The 19,602-nt window shown below is 32.9% G+C and overlaps 1 protein-coding gene across 1 annotated transcript; it reads left to right on the top strand.

Moving 5' to 3' along the window:
• The first annotated feature begins 619 nt into the window (after positions 1-619).
• Positions 620-19,309, top strand: LOC110031142. Its single transcript, XM_020734250.1, has 7 exons — positions 620-800; positions 2,585-3,153; positions 3,480-3,602; positions 4,889-5,651; positions 5,730-5,812; positions 18,514-18,745; positions 19,124-19,309. The coding sequence occupies exons 1-6, from the start codon at positions 620-622 to the stop codon at positions 18,742-18,744; spliced, it is 1,950 nt and encodes a 649-aa protein (XP_020589909.1). The 3' UTR covers position 18,745; positions 19,124-19,309.
• The last annotated feature ends 293 nt before the right edge of the window (positions 19,310-19,602 follow it).

Here is a 19,602-nt window from a genome sequence, read left to right as displayed (position 1 = left end):
TTTATTCCTCTTTCATAAATTTGAAATTTCATTATAATCCCTTTCCTAAACTGAATTTCCAAATCAAATTTCTTAATATTTTATTCATATTTCCTAAATCTGAATTTCAATTATAATTTAAATTCTTTTATCAAATTTGAATCTGATTTTGCTCTCCTCATTTTTAAAGTCTTTCTTAAAATCTAAAATCTGATTTTATTCTCCTTTTTATTTTAGTGTTTCCTAATTGAGCCAAGTCTCTTTATAAATCGGAGTTGATGTGTCTAGAGTAAGGGGTTCTATTTTATATATATGAATTTAGGTTTTGGCCTTGGCATTTTCTCATCAAGGGTTGCATTAGACATCGAGCTCCGGCTGTAGCTCGACCCCAACGAGACATTTATCTTACCATACTTATGTTTCCCTACCCTCATTTTAGAATCCAGCCACTACTGCCCCTCTTTCAGTGTTGTCAGCCACTTTGCTCCCGTCCAGTCGCAACAACCCCTCCAACTTGTTTTCCAGCCCTTTCAGTTCCTTCTCAGCAGCCCGGTGGCACCCCCACAAGAACTACCTTGATGTTCAGACCTTTCTCATCGTTGTCAGTGCTTTCCCACTCATTCTCCACTCTCTAAAAGTGATGGTGAACCTTCCTAGCTGCTATTCTGCTTCTTCCATAGTAGCCCTCATCTCTCCAGCCTTCACCGCAGCCGTCGATCCAGCCTTCAACAACGTTCCTGCTTCTCTCGAGCTGTGGTTTGACGTCGTTACTATCTCTAACCCGCTGTCCTACTTCTTCCACAGCAGCTCCCACCTCTCCGGTCTTCACCGCAACTGCCAATCTAGCCTCCACTCGCCAAACTCTCTCATCACCAAGTGTGTTGCATCTTCTTTGTTGAGTCATTAGTTTTTTGTGTTGTCTTTCGTTATTTCGAGTCTTCGTTGTAACCTTATTTTAAGTCAGTAGTAAAATTGTGTCTTGCATCGTGATTTGGGTTAACTCTGGTATCATTTGATATCAGAGCTAGACCAACTCTAGTCCCATCCTAGGGTTTCTTGCATCCGCTCCTACCCAATCCCATACACCAAATTTTTTTCTCTTTCTTTTCGTTTATCTTTTTTTTCTTATCTTTCTTTGTTTCTCCTTTTCTCCTTCCACATATCCCAAACCATCAAACATGCCACTATGGAAAAGTATGGTCGAGCCTACCAGAGGCGAGATACGATGAGAGCTCTGCCGTTTTCAGCGAAGTCTTATGGATATTGAAGAGGAAACCCAGTGGGAGGTTACTCTCGATCGTGATTTGGAAGCACTAAGGGAAAACAAGAAAATATGTAGATGAAGCAAGAAACACAACACAAGTTCTTACCAACGTACTATTGCCTAAAGTTGTAGACTCTAGCTTTCAAAGTGAAGAGACCGCATCACCAACCAATCCCCCTTGCTACTATCCAGCAAAACCAATCCGCAAGTCTATCACAGCCAGAAGATGTTACAAGTGCTGCGGATTTAGACATGTTGAATTAGAATGCACAACCATATAAGTGATCTACTACATCACTGAGCAGGGTGTCATCAAAAAGTTGGGTGGAGACACCATAGACACTAAAGAACAGTTCGAAAGAGAATTTTAATCTGATGATGTCTTTCCTCGTGGAACTCCCTTTTATGTGGATACATTTAATGCCTTTTCTTCCAGATAATCAAAAGGAACTTGTGACTTTTGATGAGATTATGGTTCCTATTTTTCTAGAAGATGGATATATTTTTGTTGAGACTTATAAAGCTTACGCAGACCAGAAGATGTCAGAATTTAAAAATTCAGTAGACGATCTTAGTAACGACCAACTAATAGCACCACAAACGGCTATACTTCCAACCATCACCCCCAGTGTTTCATTTGAAGAGACAAAAGACTTGTGTGTTTGAAAAAATCGAGTTTCACCTGTTTTTTCAAAAGAAAACTATAGTAATAAATAGTGTTGTGCAATATGGCCCATAAAGCTATGTTCTAATTTTTTTTAATAAAAAAAAATTATAATATTCACTGCAGCTTTTTGAATGTCAATTTCTTCTATAACAGTTTCACAATTGTTTCTTCAAACAACTACAAGTGCCTCAAACATATAATAAGTACGAACAACAAATTAAAATCATTTTCTGATGGAAATTTTAACTATCTTGAGAGCCAAATTGCTAGGGGATGGGTCTAAATTAAAAAGTATTTACATCATGAATATACTATATATTAAATACTTGATATCAATGATGCTATTATGGATTTTCTTAATCGAATAAAGATTCATTTCAGATTGTTATTAAAAATAATAATATTGATATAAATATAGGAAGGGCATAAAATCACATTAGAAGAATTGCACATATCATTCACGTAGCATATAATTCTTATGCATTTACATATCTCATACCAAAATTTTTTAATTTTACAAAAACAACACCTAACCTACTGCCTATATATCAAATGTATATGTTAAGCGGCATTCTTGTAAAAATGAAGGTTTTGATATATGTAAATGCATAATAATTGGTATGTATGTAAATTCCCGGAAATAAAACAATAAAGCCAAATTTTAACTAAAATAGACAATATATTGACATTTTTGCGCTTCGTCTTGCATTTAAACTCGTCCCACTCGCTCTGTACGGTGTCATCTCAGCACCTCCTAGCCCTCGAGAATGGAGTTTCCTTTCGGGCCCCCCCCCCCCGCCATGACGAGCACCATCACAGCCCCGACGACGACGAAGATGAAAGAAACCGCTCTCCTCCTCATTTCCCTTCCCCAGAAGACGGTCCCGAACCCTTCCAACCTCCTCCCGGCGTCCACCACGTCTCCCATCAACCCGGGGCTGGGTTCACTCCTCCGCCACCGTTTTCTGAACCTCCGCCACCACCATTCTTCGATGCGCCGCCACCTCCTCGCCCTTCTCCCGTCGTGGACGATCCTTTCCATGACTCTCGACACGAAATTAAAAAAGAGGAGGGATGCCACCGCTCGGGATACTCCGATAATGCGAGCCATGAGGGGGAGGGTGGATCTCTCTATCGGCAGCCGACTGTGAGGGTGTTCACCAAGGCGGAGGAGAATTATTCGCTCTCGATTCGTGATGGAAAGGTTATTCTCGCGAGGCAGGATCCCAGCGATGAGTATCAGGCAAGGTTTTCAGGATTCTCTTTAATCCTGAACGAAACTTGGTTACTGTTTTTCTTAACTCTTCTCCGATGATTTCGGTTTTGGCTCTTTTGCCTTTTATGATTTTATTAGCGATTTATTATAGTTCTTGATTCCGTGGTGATCAAGTGGTCTTCCTTTGTGGCTTTTGGATCTTTTCTCCTTTGTCTCTACTTCTGAAATAGATTTTTGTGACCAATGATGAAACATTAAAACCCTTTGATCAGATTATGTTGCGCTTTCATGTCATCTTTTCTTTACTTCTTTGGGTTATTTATACTTCCATTTCTCATTTTCTTTGTGTTCAGCACTGGATTAAAGATCTGAGATACAGCACAAAAGTGAAGGATGAAGAGAGCTTCCCTGCTTTTGCTCTCATCAACAAGGCTACTGGTGAAGCTATCAAGCACTCCTCTGGAGCAACTCATCCAGTAAGCTTAATATTTCCCGTATAACTTGCTGATATCTTTGGAAGGCTTTGGATAGTGTATGAACTCATATTTTACATTCCATCTTCAGAAGATTCCATAATTCATACTCTGGTTAAAAAAATATATAAGATTATTGGGATTTGTTGCATTTTTAATAGATTTATTAGGTTTTGTGCAACCTAGTAATCCGTCAAACCAAGTAACAGTTAAGAGGGTTTCGGACTAGAAGAAATATGCTTCAGTATGCTGCAACCATGGTGGATTCATAAGGTTTTAAAAATCAACTAAGTGATATCTCATTAAAAGAATGTTGAGTAACATGTAGTTTTGAAAAAATATTCGGCCCTCCAATAAAAATTCGTAAAGTGTAAATGCGGGTCCGACCGATTAAAAAACAAAAAAAAATGTGTTTTTTCTTACTGCGTGACCCGGCTTGAATCCGCCTAAGTTTTTGAAAAAGCGCATTTTCTCATTTTTTTGCCTCGGCGGGACCCTTCGAAAAGGCGCATTTTGTCACGTTTAGGTTTTTTGTCGTGTTTTTCATTTGCGTATCCATCAACCAGGGTTTTCACGGCGATGGATGTCTCTCTCGACCAGGACCAGAAAATGATGATGGATTCTCGAAATATTGGCGAGAATTATGATAATGGGGTGAGTTTAGTTGCGCCTGAAATGTTGGTATTGCGACATTAATGGAGTGGGGATGTGGTGTTATTGCGGTATTTATTGTTTTGTTTTCCTCGTGTTATTAGAGGTTGCTTTGTTTTATTTCGATGTTATTCATGTTTTATTGTGGTGTTATTTATATATTATCATGGTGTTATACAAGTTTTATTCCGGTGTATTTCGGCATCATTCGATGTGTAATGTTACAATTTTATTGATGTGGTGTTATTGCGGCATTTCTCAGATGTTATTCTTATGTTATTGTTGTGTTTTTCTAGTGTTATTGGAGGTTAATTACTTTGTTTTATTGGAGTATTATTTTGGTGTTTTAATGGTGTTATCCTGGTGTTATCTATGTGCTATTTTGATTTTATTCCGGTGTTATTGTGGTGTTATTAGATGTGTAATACTACGGTTTTATTGAGGAGGGGATGTGGTATTATTGCTGCATTTTTATAGTGTTATTTCGATGATATTGTGGTGTTAATCCGATATTATTCTGGTGTCATTGTGTGATTACGAAGGTTCTAGTGGAATGTATTGGTTTTATTGAAATTTTACTATTTGATTGGTATTATTTTTATATCTAATAAAGTTTATTATGTTTTTTAAATTTGCAGTTTCCCGAGCCTAAAATTGTTTGCAATGATCCAATTCCAGACAGTTTTCTTCGCACGGTTGTCCATAATGAGAATGAAGCATATGAACAATATTGTGCTTATGCACACCATATTGGATTTACTGTTCGAAAGGACCACAGTAGTTTTTGGCCGAATTCGAAGAACATTAAGACGAAAGACTTCATTTGTGGTAAGGCTGGTTACAAAAGAGAGCCGAAGTTCAATAACACAGTGAAGTTCAAAAGAGCAGACACGAGGACTGGTTGTCTAGCCATGATTCGATATGTCGTTGATGTTGAAGGCAACTGGTCAGTTAAGAAATTTATAAAAAGTCATAATCATCCCTTGGCGAAGTCTGGTGATAGGCATCTCTTGCGTTCCAACAGAAAGATAATTGAAATTAATGCAAAAAGGGACATTTATAACAACTCTAGATATAGACATCTCGAGAAGACACAAATGTTATCAAGTTCTTCAAGTGACCTCATATTTATCACACAAGTTCAAGAACTTGCATATCAAATTATTACTAAAGCAGCAGGAAATGAACAGGCTGAGAATTACGTGTTGGAGTCATTTAAGAAATTATCAGTTGATATCGATGACATATTGAATGGGAGAGAACCTCAGTCAAAGCAAAAATCAAATAAGAAAAAAATATTGAATAAAGAGCGCAATTTGAATGACCCAACGAAGATGCAGCCAAACGGAATATCTAATTCTAAGTTAAAAGAGTATTGGGAGAAAAACAAGAGAATAAAAAGTATATGTTTTCTATATTCATGAACATGTTTTCTTATATATAATATTATTATTCTCTAACATGAAACATGGTATGCAGGAAATGAGAAAGAGGCTTGTTCAAGCCAAGATCCAGTTCTTCTATGCGACCCATTGTTTGCAATGTCGGATTGTCTCAGTCAGGTAAATATCTAAAATTCAAAACCATGTTTTTTTTTTTTTTTTGTTACATCTTCCCCTATGTTCACTTGTAATTACTCAAAATTAGCAGAATTTATCTTACATTGCATCCCATGGAAGCATATACGAGCATGTTGATGGATTTAGATGATGATATATAATTCCCTAAAAAACTTCTTATGTACGAGTTTTATTTCAAATAATTGTTTTCGCTTAGGTTAAAAATCTTTGCTGGATTTATAAGATTTTTTTCCTTATTCTTGTTGAACCATTGGTGCAAGTGGATAAATTTATTTAAATCTATAAATCTGTAAGCTATCATGTTCGTCATGCCAGCTTTTCTAACAAGTTGTGCATTTGTTGGAAGAATTGGTTTAAAGTTAATATTAAATTAACCATAATTAATTTGTTGCATACTTTTACTTCTTTCCAGCAATCCTTTATTTTATGAATTCATATTGATGCTAGTTATTCTAAACAAATTAGAAGAGACATTTGTGATCAACTTAGATTAGTTTGTGGTACTATCATTTATTCATGGGTGTGGGTGGTGATTTTATTGTGCTTAATTATTCTAATGAAGATTTAAGAGCGATCATCTTAGCTTTATTGGCCAAAACATGTGGTTTTCTCATGAGGTCTATTTTGAAACTTTGGCTTCTTATTGGAAGGTTGCCTTAGCACCTGATAGTAATGTTTTTTATTTAAGGAGATTATGATTTAAATTCAATAGATTAAAAGTGTACCAAGGTGTAATCAAACTAGAACAATCCAAGGAATATAACAATTCTAATTGTAGTGAAAGAGTTATTCTCAAGGCCAACACTAATATTCTCAAGCTTGCAGATTTTTTAAGAAAGGGAATAAAAATAGTAAATATGTTTAGTCTTTGATTAAAGAATTATTAATCATAAAGTCAAGTGAATTATCGCCATTAAGGAGAATATCTCTAACTTTGAGTTTATAGGCCAAAACATGTGGCTTTCTAATGAGGTTTATTTTGAAACTTTGGCATTTTAATTGGAATGCTGCCATAGCCTCTGATAGTAGTGTTTTTTATTTATGTAGATTATGATTTAAATTCAATAGATTAAAAGTGTTTTACCAAGAAGTAATCACACTAGAACAATCTAAGGAATATAGCAATTCTAATTGTAGTGAAACAATTATTCTCAAGGCCAACGCTAATTTTCTCAAGCTTGCAGATTTTTAAGAAAGAGAATAAAAATACTAAATTTGTTTAGTCTTTGATTAATTAAAAAAAGAATTATTAATCATAAAGTCAAGTATTTTATCGCCATTAAGGAGAATGTCTCCAACTTTGAGTTTATAGGCCAAAACATGTTGGAATGCTTTCTTATGAGGTTTATTTTTAAACTTTGGCTTCTAATTGGAATGTTGCCTTAGCCCCTGATAGTAATGTTTTTTATTTAAGGAGATTATGATTTAAATTCAATAGATTAAAAGTGTACCAAGGTGTAATCAAACTAGAACAATCCAAGGAATATAACAATTCTAATTGTAGTGAAAGAGTTATTCTCAAGGCCAACACTAATATTCTCAAGCTTGCAGATTTTTTAAGAAAGGGAATAAAAATAGTAAATATGTTTAGTCTTTGATTAAAGAATTATTAATCATAAAGTCAAGTATTTTATCGCCATTAAGGAGAATATCTCTAACTTTGAGTTTATAGGCCAAAACATGTGGCTTTCTAATGAGGTTTATTTTGAAACTTTGGCATTTTAATTGGAATGCTGCCATAGCCTCTGATAGTAGTGTTTTTTATTTATGTAGATTATGATTTAAATTCAATAGATTAAAAGTGTTTTACCAAGAAGTAATCACACTAGAACAATCTAAGGAATATAGCAATTCTAATTGTAGTGAAACAATTATTCTCAAGGCCAACGCTAATTTTCTCAAGCTTGCAGATTTTTAAGAAAGAGAATAAAAATACTAAATTTGTTTAGTCTTTGATTAATTAAAAAAAGAATTATTAATCATAAAGTCAAGTATTTTATCGCCATTAAGGAGAATGTCTCCAACTTTGAGTTTATAGGCCAAAACATGTTGGAATGCTTTCTTATGAGGTTTATTTTTAAACTTTGGCTTCTAATTGGAATGTTGCCTTAGCCCCTGATAGTAATGTTTTTTATTTAAGGAGATTATGATTTAAATTCAATAGATTAAAAGTGTTTTACGAAGAAGTAATCAACCTAGAACAATCTAAGGAATATAACAATTCTAATTGTAGTGAAAGAGTTATTCTCAAGGCCAACACTAATATTTCCAACCTTGCAGATTTTTTAAGAAAGAGAAAAAAAATACTAAATATGTTTAGTCTTTGATTAATTTAAAAAGGAATTATTACTCCCACTATGAAATCTTATGATAATCAATGGATTGAGAGTGATCAATGGACTATTAATTCTATTTAAGGAGATTATGATTAAAAAATGTTGGCAAATTATCAAATATGATGTGTTTGATGCTATTACTAGTTCCTCTCTTATTCTCATCATAAGATCAATAACTCTTAAAATTGGAATCAATTAAAGTCTATTAGTCTTTGCAATATTTTTTAATAAACTTATCACTTAACTCCTAGCCTCACGACTTGCTAAACACCTCACAAAATTATCTCCCCCAATCAAATTGTGTTTGTTATAGGTAGATCAATATCTACTAATGTTAAAGGTATTCCCTTCCTAAGCCCTCTTCAGGTAAAGATTTAGATAGATGACTTTTCAAATCAAGAAGAGCTCTATATAATTCACCTAAACTTATTTGTTCAGTGCTTCTGTTATAAAACTTGTGGTCATAGTGTGATTATTAAGCTAGATATATTAATAATTGAGGTGTTTTTGTTAGGTTAAGTAGGTATTTTTTAATATCACAACATAGACAACAATATTTCACTCAAAGAACACCACAATAACACCACATCACCCGCAAAACAACCTAAATAATACCACAAGAAAACAAAAACACCACCAATATACCGCGGGTTATTGGTGTTGTTCAAAGGTGTTATTGGCGTGATTAGTCGGCGATTTTAGTATTATTGAAGTGATACCGCAGTATTACGGGTGTTTCTCGTGTGTTGTTGCGGTATTATTGATTATATTGAGCCATGTTATTGGTGTTTATTTCCGCAGTTTGTTGGACTGGTTCGTCTTATTATTAGCGTTGTTTTCCGGTGTTATTGGAGTTTTTCTGTGGTGTTGTTGGCGTTGTATTTCAATGGTATTGTTGTTTTCCGTGGTATTATTGGAGTTATCTGCGGTTCTCTTGGCATTATTTTCGGTGGTATTAGTGTTTTCCACAATGTTATTGGAGTTTCCGCGGTGTTATTGGAGTTCTTTGCAGTGTTATTGGCAATGTATCGGTGGTATTAATGTTTTTCGCGGTAATATTGGAGTTCTCTGTTTCCTTATTGGCATTTTTTTCGGTGGTATTGATTTTTTCCGCGGTGTTATTGGAGTTATCTGGTATTATTGGCATAGTTTTACGGCTTTATTTTGAAAAAATAATGCCAATAACAACGCCGCATAAAAAACGTACCAATAACACCTCGATTTTGAATTGTTTCAGTGGTGTTATTTAGATATTATTGTAGTATTATTGAATTGTTATTGACGTGTTCTTGCGGTGTTATTGGAGGAAAACCACAGCGTTATTAGAATGTTATGGCATTTAAGTTATTGACGTTCTTGTACGGTGTTATTGGAGTCGTTTTGCGGTATTATTGACGTTGTAACATATTGTAGTTTTTATTTTTCAAATATTTGATTTTAATTTGGAACATTTATTTTTACGATGTTAAATTTCATTTTCAAATTAATATTTTAAATTTATAAAAAAGAACATGGCATTTACTTATAGACCACCCAATTCTTATCTATTTCAATATCTAACACCTAAACTTTGTTTTTATATGTTTTACAACTCAAAATCATTCATATCAGGAGTAATATTATTATTTTAACTTTAAACAAATGGAGTATATATTTTAACATTTTTATAGCAAAATTATACATAAAATCTTCATATATTATATAAATATTTTCTTAATCAAAATGCTTTAATCTCTCACGTGCCTAGAGGTGTAAACGAGTCTATTCAAGCCTCGGAAACTCTTAGTTTGAGTTTGATTAAATCTACAAGTTGAGTCAGCTTGTTTTTTGCATAAGCAAAAATATTATTTTAATTTTAGATAGAATTAGAATAAATGACAAATAGGACGAGCAATTATGAGAAAAAAAAGAAAATATTAATTAATAAAAATGCAAATTATTTTTTTCAAATATGTTTTTTAATAATATCCCATTAATATATTTGTTTCCTTCCGATAACACTGCCGCATAAAAAAAGTCCACGATAGCACCCCGACTTCCATCCAATAACACCGCAAAACAACTTTAGTAACACTGAAATAATATTGCAAAATTACGCCATTAACGCTGCCGCAAAACCTCGCCAATAACATCTCAATAACTCTCAAATAACACCGCTTCACAATGCCAATAACACCACAATATTATCATAAATACCGCCGCAATAATACCACTGCAAGAAAACACGTCAATAACACATGTTTTCATTCAATAACACCAGAAACCCATGTTAATAACACCCTAAAAATTTCGCAATAACATCGCATAAACTCTCGAACAACACCGCAAAACTACGAAAATAATACCTGAATAATACCAAAAAAACAATCTAATAACAACGCCGCATAAATTCCATGCCAACAACACCTTAGTTTCATTCCATTAACACAAAACCACGGTAAATAATATTGTTGAATAAAAAAACGGTATTATTGACATAGCCTTACGGTGTTATTTTACAAAAAAGCACCAATAAAAACGCAACATAAAAAACGCGTCAATAACACCTCGATTTTGAATTGTTTCAGCGGTGTTATTGAGATATTATTACAGTGTTATTGAGCTGTTATTGGCATGTTCTTGCGGTGTTATTGGAGGAAAATCGCAGCGTTATTGGAATGTTTTGGCATTTGAGTTATTGACCTTCTTGTATGGTGTTATTGGAGTGATTTTACAGTATTATTGGCGTTGTAAAATATTGAAACATTAATTCTTAAAACATTTATTTTTATTTTGAAACATTTATTTTTACGGTGTTAAATATCATTTTCAAATTAATATTTTAAAATTATAAAAAAGAACCGAGGCATTTACATATAGACCACCCAATTTTTATATATTTACATATTTAACACCTAAACTTTGTTTTTATATTTTTTACAACTCAAAATCATTCATATCACATGACATACCAGAAATGTTTGATTAATTCTGAGGAGTTATTCCGCGGTGTTATTGGCGTTGTATTCCGGTGGTATTGTTGCTTTTTGCGATGTTATTGGAGCTCTCTGTGGTCCTATTGGCGTTGTTTTTCGGTGGTATTGGGGTTTTCCGCGGTGTCATTAGAGTTATCCGTGATTCTCCACAGCGTTATTGGCGTTGTATTTCGACAGTATTTGTGTTTTTCGCAGTGTTATTGGAGTTCTCCGCCGCCTTATTGGCTTTTTTTTTCGGCGGTATTAGTTTTTTCCGTGATGTTATTGGATTTATGCGTAGTGTTATTGGAGTTATCCAACATTATTGGCGTATACGTACGATGTTATTTTGCAAAAAAAACACTAATAACAACGCCGCATAAAAAGCACGCCAATAACACCTTGATTTTGATTGTTTTAGTGGTGTTATTAAGATATTATTGCAGTGTTATTGAGCGATTATTGACATGTTCTTGTGGCGTTATTGGAGGAAAACCATGGCGTTATTGGAGGAAAACTCCGGCTTTATTGGAATGTTATAGCATTTGAGTTGACCTTCTTGTACGGTGTTATTGGAGTGATTTTACGGTATTGTTGGCGTTTTAACTTATTGAAATATTTATTTTTATTCTAAAACATTTATTTTACGGTGTTAAATATCATTTTCAAATTAATATTTTAAATTTATAAAAAAGAACAGCGGTAAACCACCCATTTTTTATATATTTAAATATCTAACACCTAAAATTGGTTTTTATATTTTTACAACTCAAAATCATTCATATCACATGAATGATATTATTACTTTAACTTTAAACAAATAGAGTATATATTTTAACATTTTTTTAAAGCAAAATTATACATAAAACCTTCATATATTATATAATATTTTCTTAACCCAATTGCTTTAAACACTCACGTGCCTAGAGGTGTAAACGAGTCAATTCGAGCCTTTGTCACTCTGAAGGTTTGATTAATTTTACCACAATGCATATGAAATTATTTCTCAAATATTTAAATAATTAATTAAATTCATCAAAAATTAAAGATATTTCATTATAAATATCTCTTCAATCATGAATGCATGCTTAAAATTATGTGGATGACACATATAAAAAATAAAATTTAGTTAACTTTAAACAAATAGAGTATATATTTTAACATTTTTTTAAAGCAAAATTATACATAAAACCTTCATATATTATATAATATTTTCTTAACCCAATTGCTTTAAACACTCACGTGCCTAGAGGTGTAAACGAGTCAATTCGAGCCTTTGTCACTCTGAAGGTTTGATTAATTTTACCACAATGCATATGAAATTATTTCTCAAATATTTAAATAATTAATTAAATTCATCAAAAATTAAAGATATTTCATTATAAATATCTCTTCAATCATGAATGCATGCTTAAAATTATGTGGATGACACATATAAAAAACAAAATTTAGTTGTTATTGTGTAAACAAATAGGAATTGAATGGCATTAACAATCAAATTAATATTTTCAATTTATATAAAAGAACATGGGCATTTATATATATACCTTCATATTCTTACATATTTAAATATATAACATATTTAAATATATAACACCTAGACTTTGTTTTTTATATTTTTACCACTCTTAAATCATTCACTACACATGAAAAATATTATTATTTTAATTTTAAAAAAATAAAGTATATAATTTCATGCCTAGGTAAGATGACATGCTTAAATGTAAAATTGAAGTTTAGGAGCTAGACAAGTAAATACATAAGAATTGAGTAGTACATATGTTAATCTTGGAAAAGGTAAGTCAATTGATATTTTAATATTAATATTATTTTAACATTTTTAAAGCAAATCTATACATAAAACCTTCATATATAATACATATCCCCAATAATACAACAATAATGCCACAATAATGATAGAAAACAATGTGAATAACACCACAATAACATTGAAAAACAACCTGAATAACACCGCCGCAAAACATGTTTAGTAACGCAGCAATAATACCCCAATAATACGTCAATAATGCCGGAAAATCACGCCAATAACACCTCTATGTTATTGTGTATTTATGTGGCAGGTGTTGGTGCGGTGTTATCAAGAGTGTTTTTGCGATGGTGTTATCATCGTTGTTTTGCGGTTTTATTATCCAGGTTTTGCGGTAGTGTTGCTCGTGTTGCTTTCCGGTATTATTACGGCATTATTGGCGTGGTTTTATGGTGATAACACCGCAAAATGCACCAATAACGCCGCAATAACATCGGGAAATAACGCGAGTAACACCGCCGCAAAACCTGGATAATAACGCAACAATAATACTCTAATAATACCGCACAACTATGCCAATAACACCACAATGTTATGACGAGTTTTTGCGGCATTATTGGAGTGTTTTTGTGGTATTATTGGCATTGTATTTATGTCTTTTTGCTAGTTTTTTGTGGTGTTATTTACGTGTTTTTGGGCAGTGCTATTGGAGTTGTATTAGCTATTATTGGAATAGTATTATGATGTCCTCAAGGTAAATTTGTTGACCTCATTTTATTGAGGTGCTGTGGTATTGAATTGTTTTTTGCGGTGAAATTTTTATTGTTTTTGGTCGATTTTAATAAGAAGAAGAGTCTACTTAACATTATGATGATCAATAAACATAGTTACAATAATATGAAATACTTAATCAAATTTAAAATGTTTATAATTAATTGTTTAGAAATCATTTATGTTTGAGACAACCCACATGTATATATCACACGCAAACTCAGCTCTAAATTTTGACATCTCTGTCTACCAGCCTAATTTTTCACTCCAATCACCTTTATCGACCTGTACTAAAATTTCCATATATTTACAAATGAACAAGCTGCAGTTATATCCATTGTTTTGGACTAGGATACCGTTAGGCATGACAACTGATCATTTGGTGAGATCGCTTCTGAAAGTTTTTCCAGCATCTTTTACAAATAGTTTGATCTGCAAAGTTTTATTTTGAATTGAATGTTGAGTATGTTTACTTTGCTAAATTTTACTTATGCATCTTGTTGAGTATGCTTACAATGGTTTATTGCTTTATGCATCTTGTTTGGCAAAGGGCATATATTTTCCATTTACCTTCTTTCAATTCCCCAACTAACAATGTCTAATGTTGTTTATCAATAATGATAGGAAGTAAAATAATTTCTAAATTTTTTACCGTTTTCTTTTTTATTTGATCCACAGACATTGGCATGTTTATCTCTATAAGCCTGCATAAAATGACACAACAAATAACATATGAATTTATCATAGTGGACGAAGTTGACTTTTTAGGATTTGACTTAAATATGAATATTTACCTAGTGTAGTGGTGAAACGTATATGTATGGTTGTAAAATGCAAGTGTTTTATTCATCTTATTCTCCATTAGCATGACAAAAACATCCACATGTTCATTTGCAAACCATTCATTTTGCAGTATGTCATCAATGTCAGAACTGCTTATTCCAACATGTCCCATATCAATCATAATATCATTTTTTGCATCGTTAACAAATAGGGTTTAGGGTTAGCACATAAGAGTACTGCATAACATAAAGTAGATGAAGATTTACTTATCATTGTATTTGGTACAACATTGGTCTATTATTGTCTACATTTTGATGAAATATTTGTGGTCTACCATAAAAATCGACAACTAGCTCCGCTGGATGAGCGTACAAAACCAAAATACTCTTCAAATACTCTTCAAAAAAAAAAAAATGGACACAAAAAGAAGAGTCATTTACTAACTTATTTTCATACATTGACGGATAGTCATCAATAATTTCTCCTAGGGTGGCTTGTTGATCTCTCTTCATTTGAAGATATAATAGGAATGGGTGGCTTGAAAGTTTCCACAACATCCTTTAGTGTTTAATCTACTATATCAATATCTAATGGTAATGGGTCATTCCCAATGGTTGTTGCCTTTACAGGTTCTGTTACTCTTTCTTGCTCGACATTATCAATATTTGCAGGTAAATGGTGATCACCAAGTATTGGAGTATCAACAGCTTCTCTTGTCGTTGGTTGTTCAATGTGTACAATTAAATGATCATCACCAATTGTTGAAATTTCTACAGCTTTTGTTGTTGTTGATGTCGGTTGTTCTGTTGATGTTATTGATGTTTCAATATGTACAGGTAAATTTATTGTCTCCTCTTATTGTTCAATGTGTACAAGTAAATCTTCTAAAGTGTATTTGGGCTTTGGCTCAGAATTCTTTATTGTTTTTCTCCTTTTAAGCTTGAATGAAGTATATGGGGAATTAAATTTCCTCTTCCTTGGAGGACTGTCACCATGTTTTCTAAATTAGAAAAACGGGAATTTATTGATTCTTGGAATTCAATAAGAAATTTTTCTTGATTTAGGAGTAAATGGATTATTTTTTCAAATCACTTATTGCGGGCTATACATGGAGGCTGCGGGGTGATTTCACTTGAGACGTGATGATCAAACATCATATGAAACAAGTGGCTATGGTGTGGAGTGAGTTTAAGTGTGTGAGATTTGTTTAATTAGACTAGATGGTCCTTCAACTGTGAGAGTGAGCAATTGGTATTCATCATCTTTCAAATCCAAAAAATAATCATATACTTACAATGAAATTATAGAATGTTTAAAAATTTCCTTAAATATAATAAAACTAAATAACTCCAAAGCAAAAATAACACCAAAATAAAACTCTCCAAAAAAACCTCAATAAAACATACAACAAAATTCTCTAAGAAATCTCTAAATACCACAACAATAATGTTACATAAATACCAAAAAGGAAAAAAGTTATGCTATGAAATAAATGACATGCTTGTCCAGGGTTGAGCCTCTTGAATGCTAAATGAATATGTGAAGAGCTCCAACCCACATTTATTGGTCACTTCAACATGCGAGGTTTGGCCTCAGATGCGGCAGAAGCAACCAATGATGCATGCACATAAAAACAGAGTTGTATAAAATGAGAAAATCACACAAGACAAATCAAATAAATAAATAACTATAAGGAAATTTTAGTAGGTTATACAAGACACCAACCGTTAATAGAAAAACAAAATCATTGATATACCAATGGCGGGTTTTGCCTTATTTTAATGACAACGACATTCACTTTATCAATGAGAAAATCATACACTGCAGCAAACTAATTAAAGAAAGAGAAAGACTGTATTGGGGAGGTAAAAAAATCGAATCACATTCATTACTTTCAAGTTATTCATGGTCTTCTCAGATAGGCTAAGTTTGGCCTTATCAAGAACATCCCTTACTACGGATGAACGACATCTACAATTGAATGTCTTTGGGTTCAAAAACCTGCAATAAAAGAACATGATAAAAAGACATTTTGTTATCTATAATTGTCCATATTGACACCACTTCAGTGCACCCTAGAGCATAAAATACAACAACAAAATATCATAATTCAACCAGAATAACCCCACAATAAAACATGACCTATATGACACTCCGCAACACCTAAGTAATACCAATATAATACTAGAATAAAATCACATGATAACACAAGAATAACCCCACAATAACATAAGAATAACACCTAAACAAGACAATAATACAATTTTTGGGTGGTCTTGGTGTTATCGAGATGTAAGTGTGGTGTTATTATTGTTTTATTGTGTCATTATTGTGGTGTTATTGTGGTGTTATTGTGATGTGATGTTGGTGTTATTCTAGTATTAGTTTAGTGTTATTTTGATGTTATTTTAGTGTTATATTGGTGTTATTTTTGTGTTAGTATGGTGTAATTGTGGTGTTATTATGGTGTTACTGTGATGTTATTGTTGTGCTACTGTGATGTTACAGATGATAATTTCAACAATGCAGTAAACATACTATATGATGCAATTCTTTTCTCAATACCATAGACTTTTGAATGCAAGTACAACCACAGTAAAAAAATTTACCTGGATGACTTATGATGACTCCGCTTTTTGGTTTCCTTCTTCTTAGGCTCTTTGACTAGCTTCCTCTTAGCCTCTTTTGTTTCTTTATTCTTAGCCTCTTTTGTTTCTTTCTTCTTAGACAGTGTCGTTTCCACTATTTTAGGCTCTTCGGTTTCCAACTTCTTAGTTTCTTCGGTTTCTTTCAACTCTTCCATTGGTGTATATTAGCTGGCTTCAAAAGTTAAAAAGAACTTCATGACTTCCCACAACGAAGCCTAAATCTTCGCGCAAAGCTTGTATCGGAAAAAAACTAAACATCACAACTTACATGGCGGTAAAAAGGGACTTAGAGTTTATCTCGACCAACTAATGACAATGCTAAATCCTAGCTACCAGAGTCACAGAAGGCGAATCCTTAACCAATGCGATGCGAATGAAGGAAAAAGTGAATGAAGAGCCGCGTAGCTGGGTTTTGTTTTAGAAGCGATTATTCTGAGTTTTTTCTTTTCGAAGGGAACAGGCAGGTTCGGGCCGGGTTAGACATGTAAATAAGGCGCTACATGATATTTTTTTTCATTTTTTTAGTTGTGGGACTGGGATTTACACGTGGCGGGACTTCATTAATGTTCGGACATAACTCTGCGTCCGGTCTCAGGACAATATTTTTTTGTTTTTAAGGGGTTTTTACATACATGCCTCTCAATTCTCATGTATTTGCATATCTAACATCTACACTTTACTTTTTACATTTATTCCTTCCAATTCTTTTACATCACATTAAAAATACCACCTATTTAACTTTGAAAAGGTGAAATACTCCTTGTCATCCTTATTACAAAATTTACACTTAAACTTGGGAAATTGACGTTCATACCGCATAATTCTTATTTATTTACATATATAACACCTAAACATTCATATTATGTTTATAATATTTTGGTGTCCTGAACCTACATGAAAAGTGTATTTCACCTTTACAATTTTTTATGTGATTTTAAAGGTTTGAACGCTATGCATGCAAATATGAAAATTTAGGTTTTAAATATGTAAATACAAAAGAATAGTGTGGTATTTATGTAAATGCCCCTTGAAATTATTGGTGGCCACGTTCAAGCTCATTCTCATTTGGTTTGATCTCGATGTTAATGGTGACTAAGGTTTGATATCTTAATTAACAAAAGTTTTTATCTATATACGAAAGTTAACATAAAGTTTAAATCTTTAGAACTAACTTATAAAAAAATGGAATAATGCTTCATTCTCCACAATTGATCTATAGAGATTTCCATGCAAAATTTCCCAAAAAAGGGTTTCATGTTTCTATTTTTTTTTCCACATGAGTCTCTCTTTTTGTTTTTGCAAACATACAGCAATGCATAATTGCATGTGTACCCCTACATATGAAGTGCAAAGGTAATAAACTACTTATGATATGGACTTTTTTAACGTTCTTATATTGGTTCTTTGTTTGTGTTTCTGCCAGGTCCGATTGGTTCCCTACAACCCCAATTTCCTCGACGAGTCTGTGCTTTGGACGGAGAGCAGGGATTTAGGCGATGGATTCCGGTGCATAAGAATGGTGAACAACATTAGTTTGAATTTTGATGCATTTAATGGTGATGAGCAGCATGGAGGAGTTCATGATGGAACCATTATTGTGCTCTGGGAGTGGCTCAAGGGCAAGAATCAGAGATGGAAGATTGTTCCTTACTAATGTAAGTATTTGAGTTGCTTCATAAAAAAGCCTCAATTTTTATCTTTATTTTGTATATGACTCACACTCAAAAAAGCTAAGTTTTGATTGATCTGAATAATTATTGGGTCGGATTCAGTTTCAAGGTGACCAATCAACTCAAAATTAAATTAAATCTGACCTGCTAATGTGAGATTGAGTTGAAATTGACCCAAATAGCTATGCTTTGTTAAACAGTTTACACGGTCGTGTTCAAATCAACAGGTTGATGCAGGTAGGGTTCTTGTTGAATTTCTTGATAATCTTTGTGTTGGGTCGGATCAATTTTGATTAACCCAAATTAAACTATTTTTGTGAGTTGAGTTGTACCGTTCATCTGTGTTTACTTTTCTTAATGCAGGAATGTATTTGGAGGGAGTTTGTTCACTGTGCGTGTGTTTTGAGGTATTTAGCTTCACTTTCTCTGTGTTTGCTGGATAAAATTTGCAGTGGAGTTTGTTTACCTGCACTTGTATCTGTTGTGACTTCTATGTTTGTTGAACTTTATTATTATGATTGTACAGTAAAAATATTATTTTTATTATTATTTTGTCGGTTTGAAAAATGACGTTCATTAGTGTGGTATGTGGTTAGTGTACCTTAAAAGTTTAAATACATAATTACATATTCATTATAACTTAAGTAAATATTAAAATTTGATATCATTTCGTTAACCATTCTTTAACCCCAACTAAGACTAGTGGGGCATTTACATAAATGACAAACTTTTTTTATTTATTTACATATCTAACCCCTAAACTTTACCTTCTACATTTATACCACCGATATATTTCACATCATATAAAAAATATCACCATTTTAACTTTTAAAAATGTGAAA

The sequence above is a fragment of the Phalaenopsis equestris genome, unplaced genomic scaffold (genome assembly GCF_001263595.1).
Source record: "Phalaenopsis equestris unplaced genomic scaffold, ASM126359v1 Scaffold000002, whole genome shotgun sequence".
Classification (NCBI taxonomy): Eukaryota; Viridiplantae; Streptophyta; class Magnoliopsida; order Asparagales; family Orchidaceae; genus Phalaenopsis; species Phalaenopsis equestris.
Note: the sequence above shows the minus strand (reverse complement) of the source record. Positions and strands in the feature narration are given on the sequence as shown.